Source organism: Pelophylax lessonae, assembly GCF_965119305.1.
Source record: "Pelophylax lessonae genome assembly, chromosome: 7".
Classification (NCBI taxonomy): Eukaryota; Metazoa; Chordata; class Amphibia; order Anura; family Ranidae; genus Pelophylax; species Pelophylax lessonae.
The window spans coordinates 176,043,381-176,060,080 of record NC_138774.1 but is presented as its reverse complement, the minus strand read 5'-3'; the positions used below and the strand labels follow the sequence as shown (position 1 = coordinate 176,060,080).

At 40.2% G+C, this 16,700-nt stretch overlaps 1 protein-coding gene across 1 annotated transcript in view; it reads right to left on the bottom strand.

The window, feature by feature from the left end:
• The window catches only part of TTLL11 (tubulin tyrosine ligase like 11), a 315,361-nt gene that overhangs the window by 195,747 nt on the left and 102,914 nt on the right, over nt 1-16,700 (bottom strand). The window contains exon 5 of the mRNA XM_082263577.1: nt 2,574-2,669. Coding sequence (XP_082119703.1) covers nt 2,574-2,669 — 96 coding nt within the window. The remainder of the gene's footprint in view (nt 1-2,573; nt 2,670-16,700) is intronic.

Below are 16,700 nucleotides of genomic sequence, written 5' to 3'. Positions count from 1 at the left end.
ATTGGAAACAATTTATTAACACCAAAGTCAGTGTTTTGTTGCGTTATTCAAACAGGCCCACAAGCTATTTTTCAGATAAATCGCAGTTATTAATATTACAGTTTTAATGATGATGTTAGAAATATCTAAGTGTTTCCACTTGAGAAATTTCTTGAGAAACCGCAAATGAATGTAAATAAACACGAATAATTAGTAGGCAGTTCCCCAGGATTTTCATTGCAGGTTTACCTGAAAAGCAAAGCAGCAATAGTTTAGAATGATGCAAATGTCTTACTTTGACAAACAAGTGTTTTAAAATGAAATTGAATCCAGTTGTCCAATAAGAAATAGGTGAATTTTCATACAGTCAGTATACAAGTATCTTTATGTTATCTTTCAATATTGACTCTCACAGGAAAGGGAAAGACCCCAGAGTGAGGACAGTGAATTCGTCATTCCAGTGATGCTCCTTCATCAGCAGACTGGGGGCAGGCCAGGGACTGGCGATCTGTATAGTTAAACTGCAGTAAAAATAAGGGTCACAAACCTGTCTATGCGGTCTTCTAGGGGTGCTAAATCACAAACATAGCAGAACAAAATGACAAAATGCTTTCAAAGTTAGAACATTTCATATACAGTATATGTATTTCAACTCTGTTAACGCGATAGTATACCGTTTTTTTCACTTTTAACTACAGGTAAGCCTATAATAAGGCTTACCTCTTGGTACAATTAATATCTCCTAAACCGGCGGACCTTCAGCTTCCCTTGCCTGGGAGCTTGCCAGAAAATGACTCCCGCACGCATGCCGGAGCCGCCGAACCCGGAAGAGAAGACGCCGTGGGATCATGTCAGCGCCCGCAGCGGTGTCCGGGGGTCCGTGTCGGGGCTTTGTTCTAAGGTAAGTAATTCATAATGAGCTAGTATGCAATGCATACTAGCTCATTATGCCTTTGTCTTGCAGGTTTTTTTTTTTTTTTTTAGGTTTACAACCACTTTAAGCTGTATGGCCAGACTGAGTATAGATCTGCGTTTGTCCCAAGCATGTTTGAATCCACTTACTGTTGACTGACACACTATCTCTGCTGGAAGTCTATTCAAAAAATCTGTTATTTTCTCAGTAAAATAATACTTTCTAAGTTTTGTTTTGAACTTTGCTCCTGAAGTTTGAGGTCCACTGCTAAATAAAAATGTCATTTGGTTTAGATATCATTTCTTGTAGGGATCGACTGATATGGTTTTTTCAGGGGCGATATCGATTTTCCAGCCATCCTTCAGGCGGATAGCCAATATTAGGTGCAGATATTCTGCACATTTAAAGTTTTTATTTTTACACTGTCCTTTTAATTTATTTATTTTTGATCACTTTTATTGCTGTCACAAGGAATGTAAACACTACTTGTGACAGCAATAGGCAGTGGCAGGTGCTGTAAGTGCCGGTTCACACTTGTGCGATGTGGGAATATGCAGCGTGTTCCCGCATCGCATCCGCACATCTGCCATACGCAGGGGGTGTCAATTAAATGTTAACGACACCCCCAGTTTGATCGCATATCGCAGTGCGATCTGACAGTTCGCACAGGATCGGATCGCACAAGTGTGAACCACTGTGCGATCCGATTCTGAGGCGGCTGAAAAAATGCCCCATGTGCGTGTTTGGTGCAGATACAGTGCGAATTCAGCCATACAAAGTCTATGGCTGAACTCACATCCGCACATGAGATCGCATGTAATGAAGGAGCAGTGCACTCCGAATTACATGCGATCTCCGCAGCCGCAATAATGTGAACCGGCACTTATACCCCAAACCCCTCCTCTGCACTTAAAAGCATTCAAAACGCCAAGTTTGGTTGTTTTGAATACTGTCATTTTTTTTTTAAATCTGGCGCCTGTAAGGCTCCAGTAACTGGAAGTCATCGCTTCCGGGTTAGCACATCAGAGACCCCATCAAAGCCGATTCTGGCTTTGTTCAGGTCTTTGGCCTGCCAATGTACGTGCCGGCTGGTCGCTCGTGCCTCCCGGTGGAACAAGAGACCCGGGCAGAGCAGCAGGGGTGTCCTCTCCCGCTGCTTGTAATAACAGCCGAGCAGCTGCTTAGCCGCATTGGTTGTTATTACAAGAAAGCCGACCGTCCACTCTAAGAAATGGTACTGGGGTGATGTCTATAGTTGCAGGCATCACTCCGGTACAACCACTTGAAGCAATATTGGCCATATTGGCAAGTTTGTGGCCGATACCGATACTTCAAAAAAAGTAAATATCGGCATCTGATAATCGGTCCCACCGATAAATCGGTCGATCCCTAATTTCTTGTGGTAATTAGCCCCTAATTTGATGCTATAACAGCCTACATTCTGGAAAGGCATTCTATACGATTTTGAAATGTGTCTGTAGGAATTGTGCCCACTCAGCCAAAAGAGCATCAGAATGAGAAGACCTGGCACCAAATAGGTGTTTTAATTCCTTACAAAGATGTTCAGGGTTCTGTGCAGGCAATTTGAATTCTTCCACAGCAAACCCATGAAACCATGCCTTTATGGACTACCACCATATAGTGTGGATTACAGTACAGCAATCATCATTCAGCTTCCCACCTCCTGTTCATGTTCAATCTTCATGCTGGGATTTGCGTTCACCTCTAGAAGAATTGGCTTGAGATTCTTCAACAGGAGGATGTCAAATCCTAAAATCTGTAGGAAGGGTAGAGACACAAGCACACATCAGAACCCTCCACAAAGCTTTCCAGTAATCACACAATAGCAGGGCAAATATATGAATGAAAGTTTCTGCATCTATCCCACATGCTTCCTGTAACAGGGAACATGTATTAAAAAGAGGGTGGGCGTATCAGGAAAAAACAGGGCTTTCTAACACAGAGGTTCAGAAGATGTATGAATATATCCTGTTAAAGTTCTATAACCAGTAAAGACTTTGAGCATTAGATATTCCCAACCAGTACTAGTCCAGTCTAATTGTATTGTAATTTCATTTCTGAGTTTTATGGTCAATGTTGCTGGTGCAGGAGCTTTATATGGAGCTCTGGGCATTGCAGTTATTACAAAATTTATTTTTCAGGCACTGTGCTGTTGCTTCTCAAAGAAAACAGGATCAGGATACTCTGCATGAATAAGGGCCTGTGTCAATGCACCTTTCTTCAAATTAGCACTGCTTCTCTCCCCATACAAGTCAATAGGAGTATAAATGCAGCTTGAAGTAGATTGCAGCTGCTCGGGAGGTCAACTGCAGGTGAAATACACCTTTAAAATGAACTATGAAGAATATGAAACAGATGCCAAATCCAAATGTTATGCACCTAAATGCAAGATGCATATGCCTATGGACATCAGATCTAAGATTAAGTAGTTTCTTTCTCAATATATGCATAATATTTGTGAAAGGATCAAGAAAATTAAAGGGGTCTGTCCTTTACTATGCTCTTTTTAAGCATTCCAAAATACCAAATTGCCACTTGCAGAATGTAGAAAACTCTCAGGAGAAGAAAGATGACTTAGGGCTCTTTCTTGCAATTCGGCACTTTTTTTTTTTTTTTTTTCACTTGTGTCATCCGCTCCGTATGCCCGCATATCATCCCATCCATTTGCGGATGATATACGGACATAATGTATGTCTATGGGCATTGCGGATGTCAGCGGATGACACCGCTGACATCCGATTTTGCATCAGTTCCATTTTTTTAACGGAAGAATAATAGGGTTCTGTTCTGTTCCAAAAAACGGAACAGAACTGAAAGGATGAAAATCGGATGTCAGAGGATGGTCATCCGCTGACATCCGCAATGCCATTGACATACATTATGTCCGTATATCATCCGCAAAAAAAATAGGATGATTTACAGACATGCAGAACGCCCGTGTGAAAGGGCCCTTACACTAGCCATGCGTTGATTGTTACCTGCTTTGAATTTGCCCTTCCTTCCTATAAAAAACACTTGTGGCCCATTAAGCCTAATTTGGTACTGCTGAAAAAGATAGAATTTTTAGTAAAATTGTTTTCTCTGAGTCCATAGAAATTCACAGACTAACAGGTTATACTACTGCCTACAGGAGAAAGGACATTGGAAAACAAAAGAATTGTGGGCCAGCCTTGAATGACTCTCCTTCTACTTCTAGCATGCTTCAGTTTTGTGGCAAAGCAGTACTAAGAGCATGATGAAAAAAACAGAAGGGAGGGACCTGTGTCCCTCAATGAACTCCAAGAAAAGGATTTTAAGGTAAATACAAAAATCCCATTTTCATTCTCATCCACTAAGGGACATACGAATTCAGAGACTTTTGGAATGTCCAATAGAAGTCCCACTGAGGGGTGGGCAACAGCAAACCAAATGCTAAAAGGTCCATAAAAAAACAAGAGCTGGGACTGCCTGCAGCTTAAAGAACCGCCTGATAGACCTTGCTCTCAAAGCAGTTTTCAGAAGAGGTCTGAACAACTCATCTGAATGCAGATTTTACTAAAGAATTTGACGGCATTTTGCCCAATCAAATTTTCTTCTATCCTGACAAGTGCTGCAGTTCCTGCTGCAGAGAAACACCCCATAACAGGATATTACTATCAGAGTTGTATAAAGTACTCGAAACCCATACTTGAGTAAAAGTACAAGTGCTCGATCAAAAAGTGACTTGAGTAGAAGTGGAAGTGCTCGATCAAAAAGTGACTTGAGTAGAAGTACTAAAGTATTCAACATTTTTTGTACTTAAGTATTGCAAGTAGTTTTTTAAAAAATTTTGCTACTCAAGTACTAAAAGTAAAAGTACCAGTAGTTTTGAAAAAAAAATTTCTACTCAAGTATTGAAAGTAAAAGTACAAGTACTGTGTTATGTAGTTATTAAAGAAAGAAGTCAAAAGTTTGAACATCATATTGTTTTTTATTATTTCAAATGCAGCTTTTATTTATACATACAGTGGCTTTCATTTTCGTATGCGCTGATAATACACATGTTTTGAGCTTCATGAAACCTGCCATCTACTGTTCTGGCAGTGGTAATTTTTATAATTGTAACGAGTAACTATGCAGCACAAAAAAAAAATATCGGAGTAGAAGTATTGAAATCATTGAAAAAATGTAGTGAAGTAAAAGTGGAAGTAGGAGAAAAAAATTCTACTCTAGGAAAGTACAGATACCGCCTTTCAGTACTTAAGTACAGTAGTGAAGTAGTTCTACTTAGTTACTATACATCTCTGATTACTATTGAGTAATAATATGGGGGGTCTGATAATTGTGTTCTCTATATAAGCATATATATAATGTTACTTCTGCTTTTTCACTGTTCTTTTATTTTAAGAGCTAATGTACACTTTTCTGTTAACTGTAAGAAACAAAGTTTTACCCTGTGATGACACTCACCGCCTGATGAAAGCCAACCACCTACCTTCCCGTTTGATCAAAGAATAGACATTTGAACCAGTTTGAACCAACAACCGTCATGGCGGACTGCTACTACTTCCCTTTTTGTGTCAAGTCACATGATGTTAACATCCATTTAACTACTAGCTTGCTGTTCAGAAGATATGGACACTGATTGGATTGACTATACGATCACACCTAGATTACTACCTAGAACATGCCTTTGCCTTATGCATATTTATTACAATAAATTAGTTAGCCTAATGCTTGTTAGCTAGACGATATACTTCTGCTTTTGCCCAGTTCACACAAACTGAGCTTCTGTAAAACTGTATCTTCCCACTGTAGTGAATAAATGCACCTTTTTTTTCATCAATTTGGGCTCACTAGCTCACCTTAAAGGTCTTGTTTGAAGACTCCCTAACTGGAAGTAACAGCTGGTGCTGTGTGACTCGGATCCAGTCCAGTGGACCCCCGACTGGAGAGATGTGAAATTCACGCAGAGCAGATCAAGTGGCCACTGTAAGACCTTTTGTTCTTACGTATTCTGCCCTCTGTGGCAAGTAGCAGTTGGGGTCTGAGCTCCACTGGCTGGAGGAGTCTTATGCTGTTGATGAGATGGTGAGATATAATGAATGTAAGTCAGAATATTGTAAATGTTACGCAGTCTGACCCAAATGACTCCTCTGTTTCACTTGTTGCAGAAATAATAGAACCTATTATTATTATTTTCGGTGGATTGTTAACCACTTACCGACCGCCTAACGACTATTTAAGTCGCTCGTTTAAAGCTAAATACCGGGGTTATGGCAGCAGATAGCTGCCATAACTCCGGTATTTTTTTAACGGCAGGCAGTCGGCTTTCAAATATGGGTGGTCCCAGAGGTGGATTCGCAGTGGGATCACCCTTATGGTGCGGCGGAAGAGGTGCCCCCCTCCCGCCGCGTCTTGGACGTTTTCCCCGCTTACCGGACCCGCCAGTAGCAGGGAAAACGATATGGTCCCGGATCCTCTGAGATAGGAAGTCCAGTGAGGGCAAGATGGCTCTCACTCGACTCTATGGTCTTGGAGAACCGGAGCGACGTCAAACGTCGTTGCCTAGCAAACGATTTAAAGGGCCAATTTTTTTTTTCCTTTTTTAGTGTAGTTGTGAGGTCTGAGGTCTTTTTGACCCAAGATCTCACAATAAAGAAGATCTGTCATGCCTATTTCTATTACAAAGGATGTTTACATTCCTTGTAATAGTAATAAAAATGATAAATTTTTTTTTTTTTTAAACGGTGTAAAAATAAAAATTTATAAATAAAATAAATAGGAAAAAAAATTAAAGCACCCTGTCCCCGTTAGCTCGCGCGCAGAAGCAAACGCATATGGAAGTCCCGCCCACATATGTAAACGGTATTCAAACTACACATGTGAGGTATTGCCACGATCCTTAGAGCGAGAACAATAATTTGAGCTCTAGACCTCCTCTGTAACTCTTTTTTAAGTGTCACCTATGGGATTTTTATGTACCAAAGTTTGTCACCATTCCGCGAGCGTGCGCAATTTTGAAGCATGACATGTTGGGTATCTATTTACTCAGCATAACATTATCTTTCACAATATGGAAAAATTGGTCTACCTTTACTGTTTTCTTATTTTTTAATTTAAAAAAGTGATTTTTTTCCAAAAAAATTGCGTTTGGAAGACACCTGCACAAATACGGTGTGATAAAAAATATTGGAACAATCTCTATTTTATTCTCTAGGGTCTCTGCTAAAAAAAAATATATATATATATATATATATATATATATATATATATATATACACATACAGTGCCTTGCGAAAGTATTCGGCCCCCTTGAACTTTTCGACCTTTTGCCACATTTCAGGCTTCAAACATAAAGATATAAAACTGTAATTTTTTTGGGAAGAATCAACAACAAGTGGGACACAATCATGAAGTGGAACGAAATTTATTGGATATTTCAAACTTTGTTAACAAATAAAAAACTGAAAAATTGGGCGTGCAAAATTATTCAGCCCCTTTACTTTCAGTGCAGCAAACTCTCTCCAGAAGTACTGTGAGGATCTCTGAATGATCCAATGTTGACCTAAGGCTGCATTCACACTTGAGCGTAGCGTTTAACGTGATTTTACCGCGATTTTTACCGCGATTTTTTCAGGCGTTTTTCATTGACATCTATCAAAAACGCTGGTAATCAGCCCAAAAAGAAGCTCATGTACTTTTTTCAGCTACAGGCGTTTTGCAAAACGCCCAGATGTGAACAGGGGCCATTTAAATGAATGGGGTTTTACTTGTTGGGCGTTTTGGAAGCGTTTCTTTTGAGCGTTTTTGGAGCTGAAAACGCCCAGGTGTGAATGGAGCCTTAATGACTAATGATGATAAATAGAATCCACCTGTGTGTAATCAAGTCTCCGTATAAATGCACCTGCACTGTGATAGTCTCAGAGGTATGTTTAAAGCGCAGAGAGCACATGAAGAACAAGGAACACACCAGGCAGGTCCGAGATACTGTTGTGGAGAAGTTTAAAGCCGGATTTGGATACAAAAAGATTTCCCAAGCTTTAAACATCCCAAGGAGCACTGTGCAAGTGATAATATTGAAATGGAAGGAGTATCAGACCACTGCAAATCTACGAAGACCTGGCCGTCCCTCTAAACTTTCAGCTCATACAAGAAGAAGACTGATCAGAGATGCAACCAAGAGGCCCATGATCACTCTGGATAAACTGCAGAGATCTACAGCTGAGGTGGTAGACTCTGTCCATAGGACAACAATCAGTCGTATACTGCACAAATCTGGCCTTTACGAAAGAGTGGCAAGAAGAAAGCCATTTCTTAAAGATATCCATAAAAAGTGTCATTTAAAGTTTGCCACAAGCCACCTGGGAGACACACCAAACATGTGGAAGAAGGTGCTCTGGTCAGATGAAACCAAAATCGAACTATTTGGCAACAATGCAAAACGTTATATTTGGCGTAAAAGCAACACAGCTCTTTACCCTGAACCCACCATCCCCACTGTCAAACATGGTGGTGGCAGCATCATGGTGTGGGCCTGCTTTTCTTCAGCAGGGACAGGGAAGATGGTTAAAATTGATGGGAAGATGGATGGAGACAATGATCCTAAACATAAATAAAAATCTACAATGGAATGGTTCACAAATAAACATATCCAGGTGTTAGAATGGCCAAGTCAAAGTCCAGACCTGAATCCAATCGAGAATCTGTGGAAAGAACTGAAAACTGCTGTTCACAAACGCTCTCCATCCAACCTCACTGAGCTTGAGCTGTTTTGCAAGGAGGAATGGGCAAAAATTTCAGTCTCTCGATGTGCAAAACTGATAGAGACATACCTCAAGCAACTTACAGCTGTAATCGCAGCAAAAGGTGGCGCTACAAAGTATTAACTTAAGGGTGCTGAATAATTTTGCACGCCCAATTTTTTAGTTTTTTTATTTGTTAAAAAAGTTTGAAATATCCAATAAATTTAGTTCCACTTCACGATTGTGTCCCACTTGTTGATTCTTCACAAAAAATTACAGTTTTATATCTTTATGTTTGAAGCCTGAAATGTGGCAAAAGGTCGAAAAGTTCAAGGGGGCCGAATACTTTCGCAAGGCACTGTGTATATATATATATATATATATATATATATATATATATATATATATATATATATATATATATTATATACATATACACAGTGCCTTGTGAAAGTATTCGGCCCCCTTGAACTTTGACCTTTTGCCACATTTCAGGCTTCAAACAAAGATATGAAACTGTAATTTTTTTGTGAAGAATCAACAACAAGTGGGACACAATCATGAAGTGGAACGAAATTTATTGGATATTTCAAACTTTTTTAACAAATAAAAAACTGAAAAATTGGGCGTGCAAAATTGGGCGTTCTAAGTAGTTTTCTAGCAAAAAAAAAATGATTTTAGCTTGTAAACACCAAGTGTCAAAAATAGGCCCCGTCTTAAAGTGGTTATTGTTCTGTTTTTATGCTTGGGGTGTCAATAGATTTGTGAGACTTGTGAAAAGGTTTGACCAGAGGACCATAGTGTTATAAAGAGGCTGTGTGCCAAGTGTAAGCCTGTATGGCAAGTGTGATAAAGTGCCATTTGACGGCTACTGTATGTGGCCTGGAGAAACAATTTAGGGGAAGGCCAAAACTGTAGTAGAGACTTAAGGAGGACTCTAGGAATGGGACAGCGGCAAACCCATCGGCCTCTTAATTTTGAGAGAGGTAAAAATGGCACAAGTAAATGGAGTCCTTTGGCAGAAATGATGGATAGATACGGACAGTGGTTAAGGAATGACACCAAGAGTATTATAGGTTGGACTAAATACAGACCAGATCCATCCCCAAAAGAAGGAGTTTATGATGTAGCAACTTGGATCCTGTGTATATTATGTATCATGGCAGACTGACAGAGTTGGACAAGGGAATTAAAGGTGTACAATTTTGGATTTTTGAAAGTATACAACATGATGGAATTTTGACTAGTTATGAACCTATTAAGCAGAGATGTATAGTAACTAAGTAGAACTACTTCACTACAGTACTTAAGTACCGAAAGGCGGTATCTGTACTTTCCTAGAGTAGAATTTTTTTCTCCTACTTCCACTTTTACTTCACTACATTTTTTTGATGATTTCAATACTTCTACTCCAATATTTTTTTTTTTGTGCTGCATAGTTACTCGTTACTATTATAAAAATTACCACTGCCAGAAGAGTAGATGGCAGGTGTCATGAAGCTCAAAACATGTGTATTATCAGCGCATACGAAAATAAAAGCTACTGTATGTATAAATAAAAGCTGCATTTGAAATAATAAAAAACAATATGATGTTCAACCTTTTGACTTCTTTCTTTAATAACTACATAACACAGTACTTGTACTTTTACTTTCAGTACTTGAGTAGCAATTTTTCTTTCAAAACTACTGGTACTTTTACTTTCAGTACTTGAGTAGCAAAATTTAAAAAAAAAAACTACTTGCAATACTTAAGTACAAAATTTTTTGACTACTTTAGTACTTCTACTCAAGTCACTTTTTGATCGAGCACTTCCACTTCTACTCAAGTCACTTTTTGATCGAGCACTTGTACTTTTACTCAAGTATGGGTTTCGAGTACTTTAAACAACTCTGTAGTGTTTTCTAACACATATTACTGATGGACCCGGTAAGAAAGATTTAGACAAGGCAATACAAGTGTTATCTAAATGTTTAAGATATGGAAAGATATGTGAACAAAACCTGTCAGAGATGGTTGATAAGTTACAATTATCCTGGGACAATGTAAGTTACAGGCAGAGTAAAAGGAGCAAAAAGAAAAAAGCAGAGAATGAGACAGTTAAAGCAGAGAATGGGGCAAGCGAGGATGAGGATAGTGACGATAGCCAAAATGAGATAAAGACCCCTCTTTCATCTCAAAGTTCATCCCTCAGTATCCATCATCTCCTACAGCACCCTTTTACCCAGATCTACACCCCCCTTCTCCAAGTTATCAGGCACACCCTGAGCCTAATGTTGCAAGACAAGAATCTCCATACAGGGAAGTTATACGAGACTTATAGAGTATAGCTGCCCAGGAAGAAAATTAAGCTGTACTTGGCTTAACATATAATGCATATCCTGTTCATGTGATTACCAATACAAGACAAGGACTAGATGATGGTCAACCGATAGTTACAACAAGTACCAGTTACCAGCCCTTTTGCCCAGGGGAAATGCACACACTTACAAAGGATATCCCACATCCCTCAAAATACAAAGCTGTCTTTATGCAAGAAATTAACAAATTAAAGAAACTCAGGATCTATGTTGGGCCGATATGGCTCAATTGCTGAGAATATTCCTTGGATCCGCTGATCTAAACAAGGACGCACAGAAAAGTGCAGATGACAATGCTAATGTCACAATGTGCCCTACAGGCAGAGGAAACTTCCCATTTCAGGCTTGCTACATGTGAGACAAAAAAAGACTGAGGAGGTTTTTGATTATTTTAAACATGTCCAAACCATGGCAGAAACAGTGGGGGTAGATGTGACTAAATCGTACTAACATTACTGCCATAGGTTGTAAGACTGCTTTTGTGATAGGACTGAAAGAGTTAACAAGAAAATGATTAATGGCAACAAAACCAGAGTGGAAGGCATATGAATGGCCTTTGCTGAGAGAAGTGTGCAGCAGTATTGAGACCCAAGAAGAAGAGAGGAAAGAGAAGAGGCGTAATGCTTTTGTAGCTCAAGATCAGGCTCAAGGAGCTAAAAATTTCTAAAGAGAAACCAGGAAGTGCTTTAATTGTGGTAGGATTGGGCATCTTGCTAGAACGTGCAAACTGCCTGATAAACGTAAGGGGGAAGGTGAGGAATGACTAGCAAAGCATCACAAATTATCTGAGAGGACAGAGGTTACCTTGTGCATTTCTGAGACAGATGGTAAGGACGCTTTTGTAAAATTACGATTTTCACAATTAACAGACCAGGAAATGTCATCCTTAGTTGATTCTGGCTCTGCCCGGACTATATTTCAAAAGCCCTGCCTACCAAAGAACATCCCACTTACATCTGGGCCACTATCAACTGGAGTGGGGGGAGAGTCCACCCCTCTCAAGGAAAAGCCCCCCCATACAAATAGGGATTGGAAACCACAATATGTTTCATAAGCTGCTTGTCTCTGACACCGTACAATGTAATCTACTGGGAAGGGCCCTCCTGAATCGCTTACAAGCCTGCATACAGTATACACCCAATGGAGTAGAAGTACAAGTTGGAAAATTGATGAGGAAATTGTATGTGGATTGACAGCAATGAAGGCAAAATTCCACCTGAAATTGTTGCCCAAATACCGGATACTCTCTGGGCCAAGGGAAAGTATAATGTGGGGCTTCTACAAGTCCCTCCAGTAAAAGTTAAAATAAAAGCAGAAGCCCAAATTCCATGCATACCACAATATCAACTATCAGTAGATCAGCTCACCGGTATGATTACAAATAAAATAACTACTTGAAGCAGGTGTGCTAAAGAAAACTGAGAGCAGAGCACAAACACCATGGTTTCCTGTAAAGAAAAAAGTCAATAAGGGGAAAATCCAGTATATCGAATAGTACATGATTTAAGGGCTATCAATCAGATCATCGAGGAATACACTCCTGTTGTCCCAAATCCTAGTACTTTGCCCAATGATATACCTAAAGGAACAAGGGTGTACACCGTAATAGACTTAGCCAATGCTTTCTTTAGTGTCGCCCTGGATGAAGAAAGCCAAAAACTCTGCTTTCCAGTTTGAGGGAGAAATGTACACCTGGACAAGAAATCTACAAGGAATGGTTTCCTCCCATGAAGGCACAGTGATTAAAGTGTACACTGATGACATCTTGCTATGTGCAGACACAAAAGAACATTGTGAACAAGACTCTATTTCTCTGCTGAAATATCTCAGTGAACAGAATTGCAGGGTGTCAAAGGAAAAGGTACAATGGTGTAGGCCTCATGTGAGGTTCCTTGGTCACTGTCTAGGCACTGGAACTGAGCACATTGAAAAAAAAACGGACAATAATTAAAATGCCTCAGCCGAAAAACCACAAGCAACAACATGGAATTAATCTGGATGGTGTCATATATGAGACAATGGATACCAGATGCTAACACCAAGTTGAAACCCCTGTATGCTGCCCTAACTATACCCTTTGAATGGACAAAGGATTTGGAGGATGCCTTCAACCAGTTGAAAGTGGATATCCAGATTGCGCCCGCTCTTTAAATTGCCTGACCAAAACAAGCCCTTCCAATTATACTGTTTTGTCAAAGGAGCCACAGGCAATGGAGTCCTTTCTCAGAAATCACCATCAGGAACACACATAGTGGCCTATGAAAGCATACAACTGGACTCAATCCTTTAAAGGAACACCAACCTGTGTAAGAGAAGTTGCAGCTGCTGCATTTCTAGTTGAGAACGTTGCCATTGTAAGGATGAATCAGACTCTGACAGTCTACATAACACATGCAGCAAATTAAATCCTAAAAAGAGCAAAGACCAAAAATGTGTCATTAGCAAGCCTGAGCAAATATGAAGTAATCCTGCTTGAATCAGGAGAGATGGAAGTGAGAAGATGTACTACAACCAACTCTGCCAAAGAGCTTTTTGAAGCAGTCACCTCCCAAAGGAAGTTGCTATCCTGAATGTCAAGGCAAATACTGATGGACAAACCATGGAAGAAAAAGGAAACCAGTTGGCTGATTATATGGCCAGGAAGACTGCTGAAACAAAAATGCAGAAAATTAGGACCCTAGTCACTGATTTTTCAAAAGAAGAAGAAGCTTGTAAATGATTGGAGGAAAGTAGAGAATGAATACAGAAGGCAAAAGAAGTAATCAGGAAACTGCAAGAATATGTACTCGATAACTGGTATGAAATCATGGAAAGGGATAAAGCAAGGAAAGATCAAGATGGACTCTTGTGCAAGGAAATGGAATATGTGTCCTACCCCAAACAGAGAAAATTATCATGCAATTAGCCCATGGCCCAGGTCATGAAGGCCCTAAAGCAATGGAGAGAAACATTAAGAAGGCTGGATGGTTTATTCAATACTTCAGAAATGCATGTCAAGGCTTTGTTGAGCGATGCATAATTTGTGCTAAAAATAACCTAGGAAAGCCAACTAGAGTGACACAGAGACATTTGGTTAAGCCCCTTTCAAAGACTTTAGATTGACTAAATCCAATTACCTAAATCAGGCCAATACAAATATGTTTTGGTGTGTGTGGACATGTTTTCAGGGTGGGTGGAAGCCTGGCCAGTAACTAAAGCAAATGCCAAAACAGCAGCAAAGAAGCTCCTTTTTTAAGTAATATGCCCTTTTGGAGTACCTGAAATCATAGAGAGTGACCGTGGAACACTTTTCACTGAACAGACCACCCAAATTATATGCAAAGACTTTGGAATTGAGCAGGCCTTTCATACCCCTTAACATGCTGAGTTCAGGAAAGGTTAAAAAATACAGTGGAATCATTAAGAACAGGCTAGCCAAACTAATGCAGGAAAGAGAGGAAGGCTCAATGAAGAAACAGTGGCCAAAACAGTTGCCACTGGTTATTTAAAGCATTAGGACTACCCCTGCCTATAAGACAGTGAATGTGAGTCCTTATGAGATTTTGTTTGGGGGCCCACCTAAGACAGGGTTGTATTTTCCACATCAGACTGCTGTAATGTACAATGATCTTGCTGCTTATGTAATTGCCTTGCACAAGCAACTAACTACGACGCACAAGCTTATTTTTGATTCTAGGCCAGATCCAGGTCAAGTAACTGGAACACATGACTTACAGCCAGGTGATTGGGTCTTAGAGAAAGAACACGTGAAAACTACCTTTGGGAATAAAGTTTGAGGGACCCTACCAAGTGCTCCTGCACATATACTTAGAAACTATGGGGCCAAAATTATCCATTTATCTATAAATCCTATTGAGCCCTCATTGGGCTATACTCAAGCTGAAGTGGATAATTTCCCACAGTTTGATCAGAATCTGTATTCTCTAATCCATGCTGGAATGTGGCAATATCCCAGGATGGGAAACGTTTCTGCAGCCAGATATTACAATCATCAGACCTTTCACAGACTTTTTACACCATATTATGTACTAATGGAGCCTTACTAACTTATCTGTGGTCAAAGGGCTTATAAGTGGATGCCTCCCCATAGTTATGGTACCTGCTATATTGAGACATTGGTGCCTTCCCTCTTTGTGGTTGAGGAAAATGACATCAGGGCATATAAGGTACCAATGAGTCATCTAGAGGACCACCATTAACCCATGCCTGTACGAAACCATAGAGCTGTATTTAATACTGGAGATAAGGTATGGGCATGGTTTCCAGCAATACTAGGGGGAGGCATAAATATAGTAGACAAAATGGAAAAAGCGCTTTATAATCATAGCGCATTGGTTGACCAGATGTTTAATGAAACTGAAAGTGCAATCAAGGAAATAGCTGCAGACCTAAGATTACTACACAAGTGTACCATGCTAATTAAATTAGCCTTAGACTGCCTGTTGGCCAAAGAGGGAGGCCCTTGTGTGCTTGCAAATGATACTGCCTCCTGGAATAAAAAAAGATTACTACAATGGCAGTTAGGACTGAGGAAGATGACCCCAAGAAAGAGAAATGTGTTCTACAGTATATGTATGTATGTATGTATGTATGTATGTATGTATGTATGTATATACATACATACATACACACACACACATATACATACACTGTTACTTCTTCTTTTCATAGTTATTTTATTTTAAGAGCTAATGTACACTTTTCTGTTAACTGTAGGAAAATAGAGTTTTTGTAAGAACTTACCGTAAAACTCCTCTGACAGTCGCAGCCCGTTCAGTATATCTTCACGAATGGGTAATGGCACCCTCTGCAGGAGTAAGCTAGGCACTGGCAGTGAAAGGTTAATAAAAAAACTTCACACAGACAAACCTCTAGGGGGCCGTCCCTCAGCCATTATCCTGACACAGTTAGCACTGTTCTCCAGTTTTGTAGCAAGCAGTACCATAAGGCATCAACCCCAAAGAAAAAAACAGAGGGGCGGGGGCTGCGACTGTCAGAGGACTCAGAGAAAAGAGTTTTACGGTAAGTTCTTACAAAAACTCTATTTTCTCTTACATCCTCTGAAAGTCGCAGCCCGTTCAGTATACCTTCACGAGTGGGACATCCCAAAGCAGTGCAGGTGTGAGGGGTGGGAAGACTCAACCTACAGAAAAGGTAACGAGTCAACTAGGCCAGAGAAAAAACGGAGCCAACAGGGCAACAGAAGCGCAACAGGAGCTAACCCAGAACAAAAAACACCCCAGAAAAGAGAGGTAACAACACGTCTCTTCAAACAACCACTGCACTCAAAACCTTGCGGCCAAAGGAAGCATCAGAGGATGCCATCACATCAAGTTTGTAAAATTTTGTGAAAGTGTGCACAGACGACCAGGTCGCCGTTTTGCACACCTGAGCCACAGAAGCCTGATGGCGAAATGCCCAAGAAGCACTGACAGCTCTAGTAGAATGTGCCCTTACATGGAAAGGAGGAAACTAACCCTTGATTGAATAGGCCTGAACAATCGTCTGTCTGATCCATTTAGAAATGGTTGCCGCGGACGCAGCCGAACCCTTCTGTGGTCCCTCAGGAAAGACAAACAAGGAATCAGACTTCCTAAAAGACTCTGTGGCAGACAGGTAAACCCTGACCGCCTGGACCACATCCAAGGAATGTAAGGCGAATTCCTTGGGATGCTTGGGTTTCGCACAAAGCGAAGGTAAGACAATATCTTCGTTGAGGAGGAA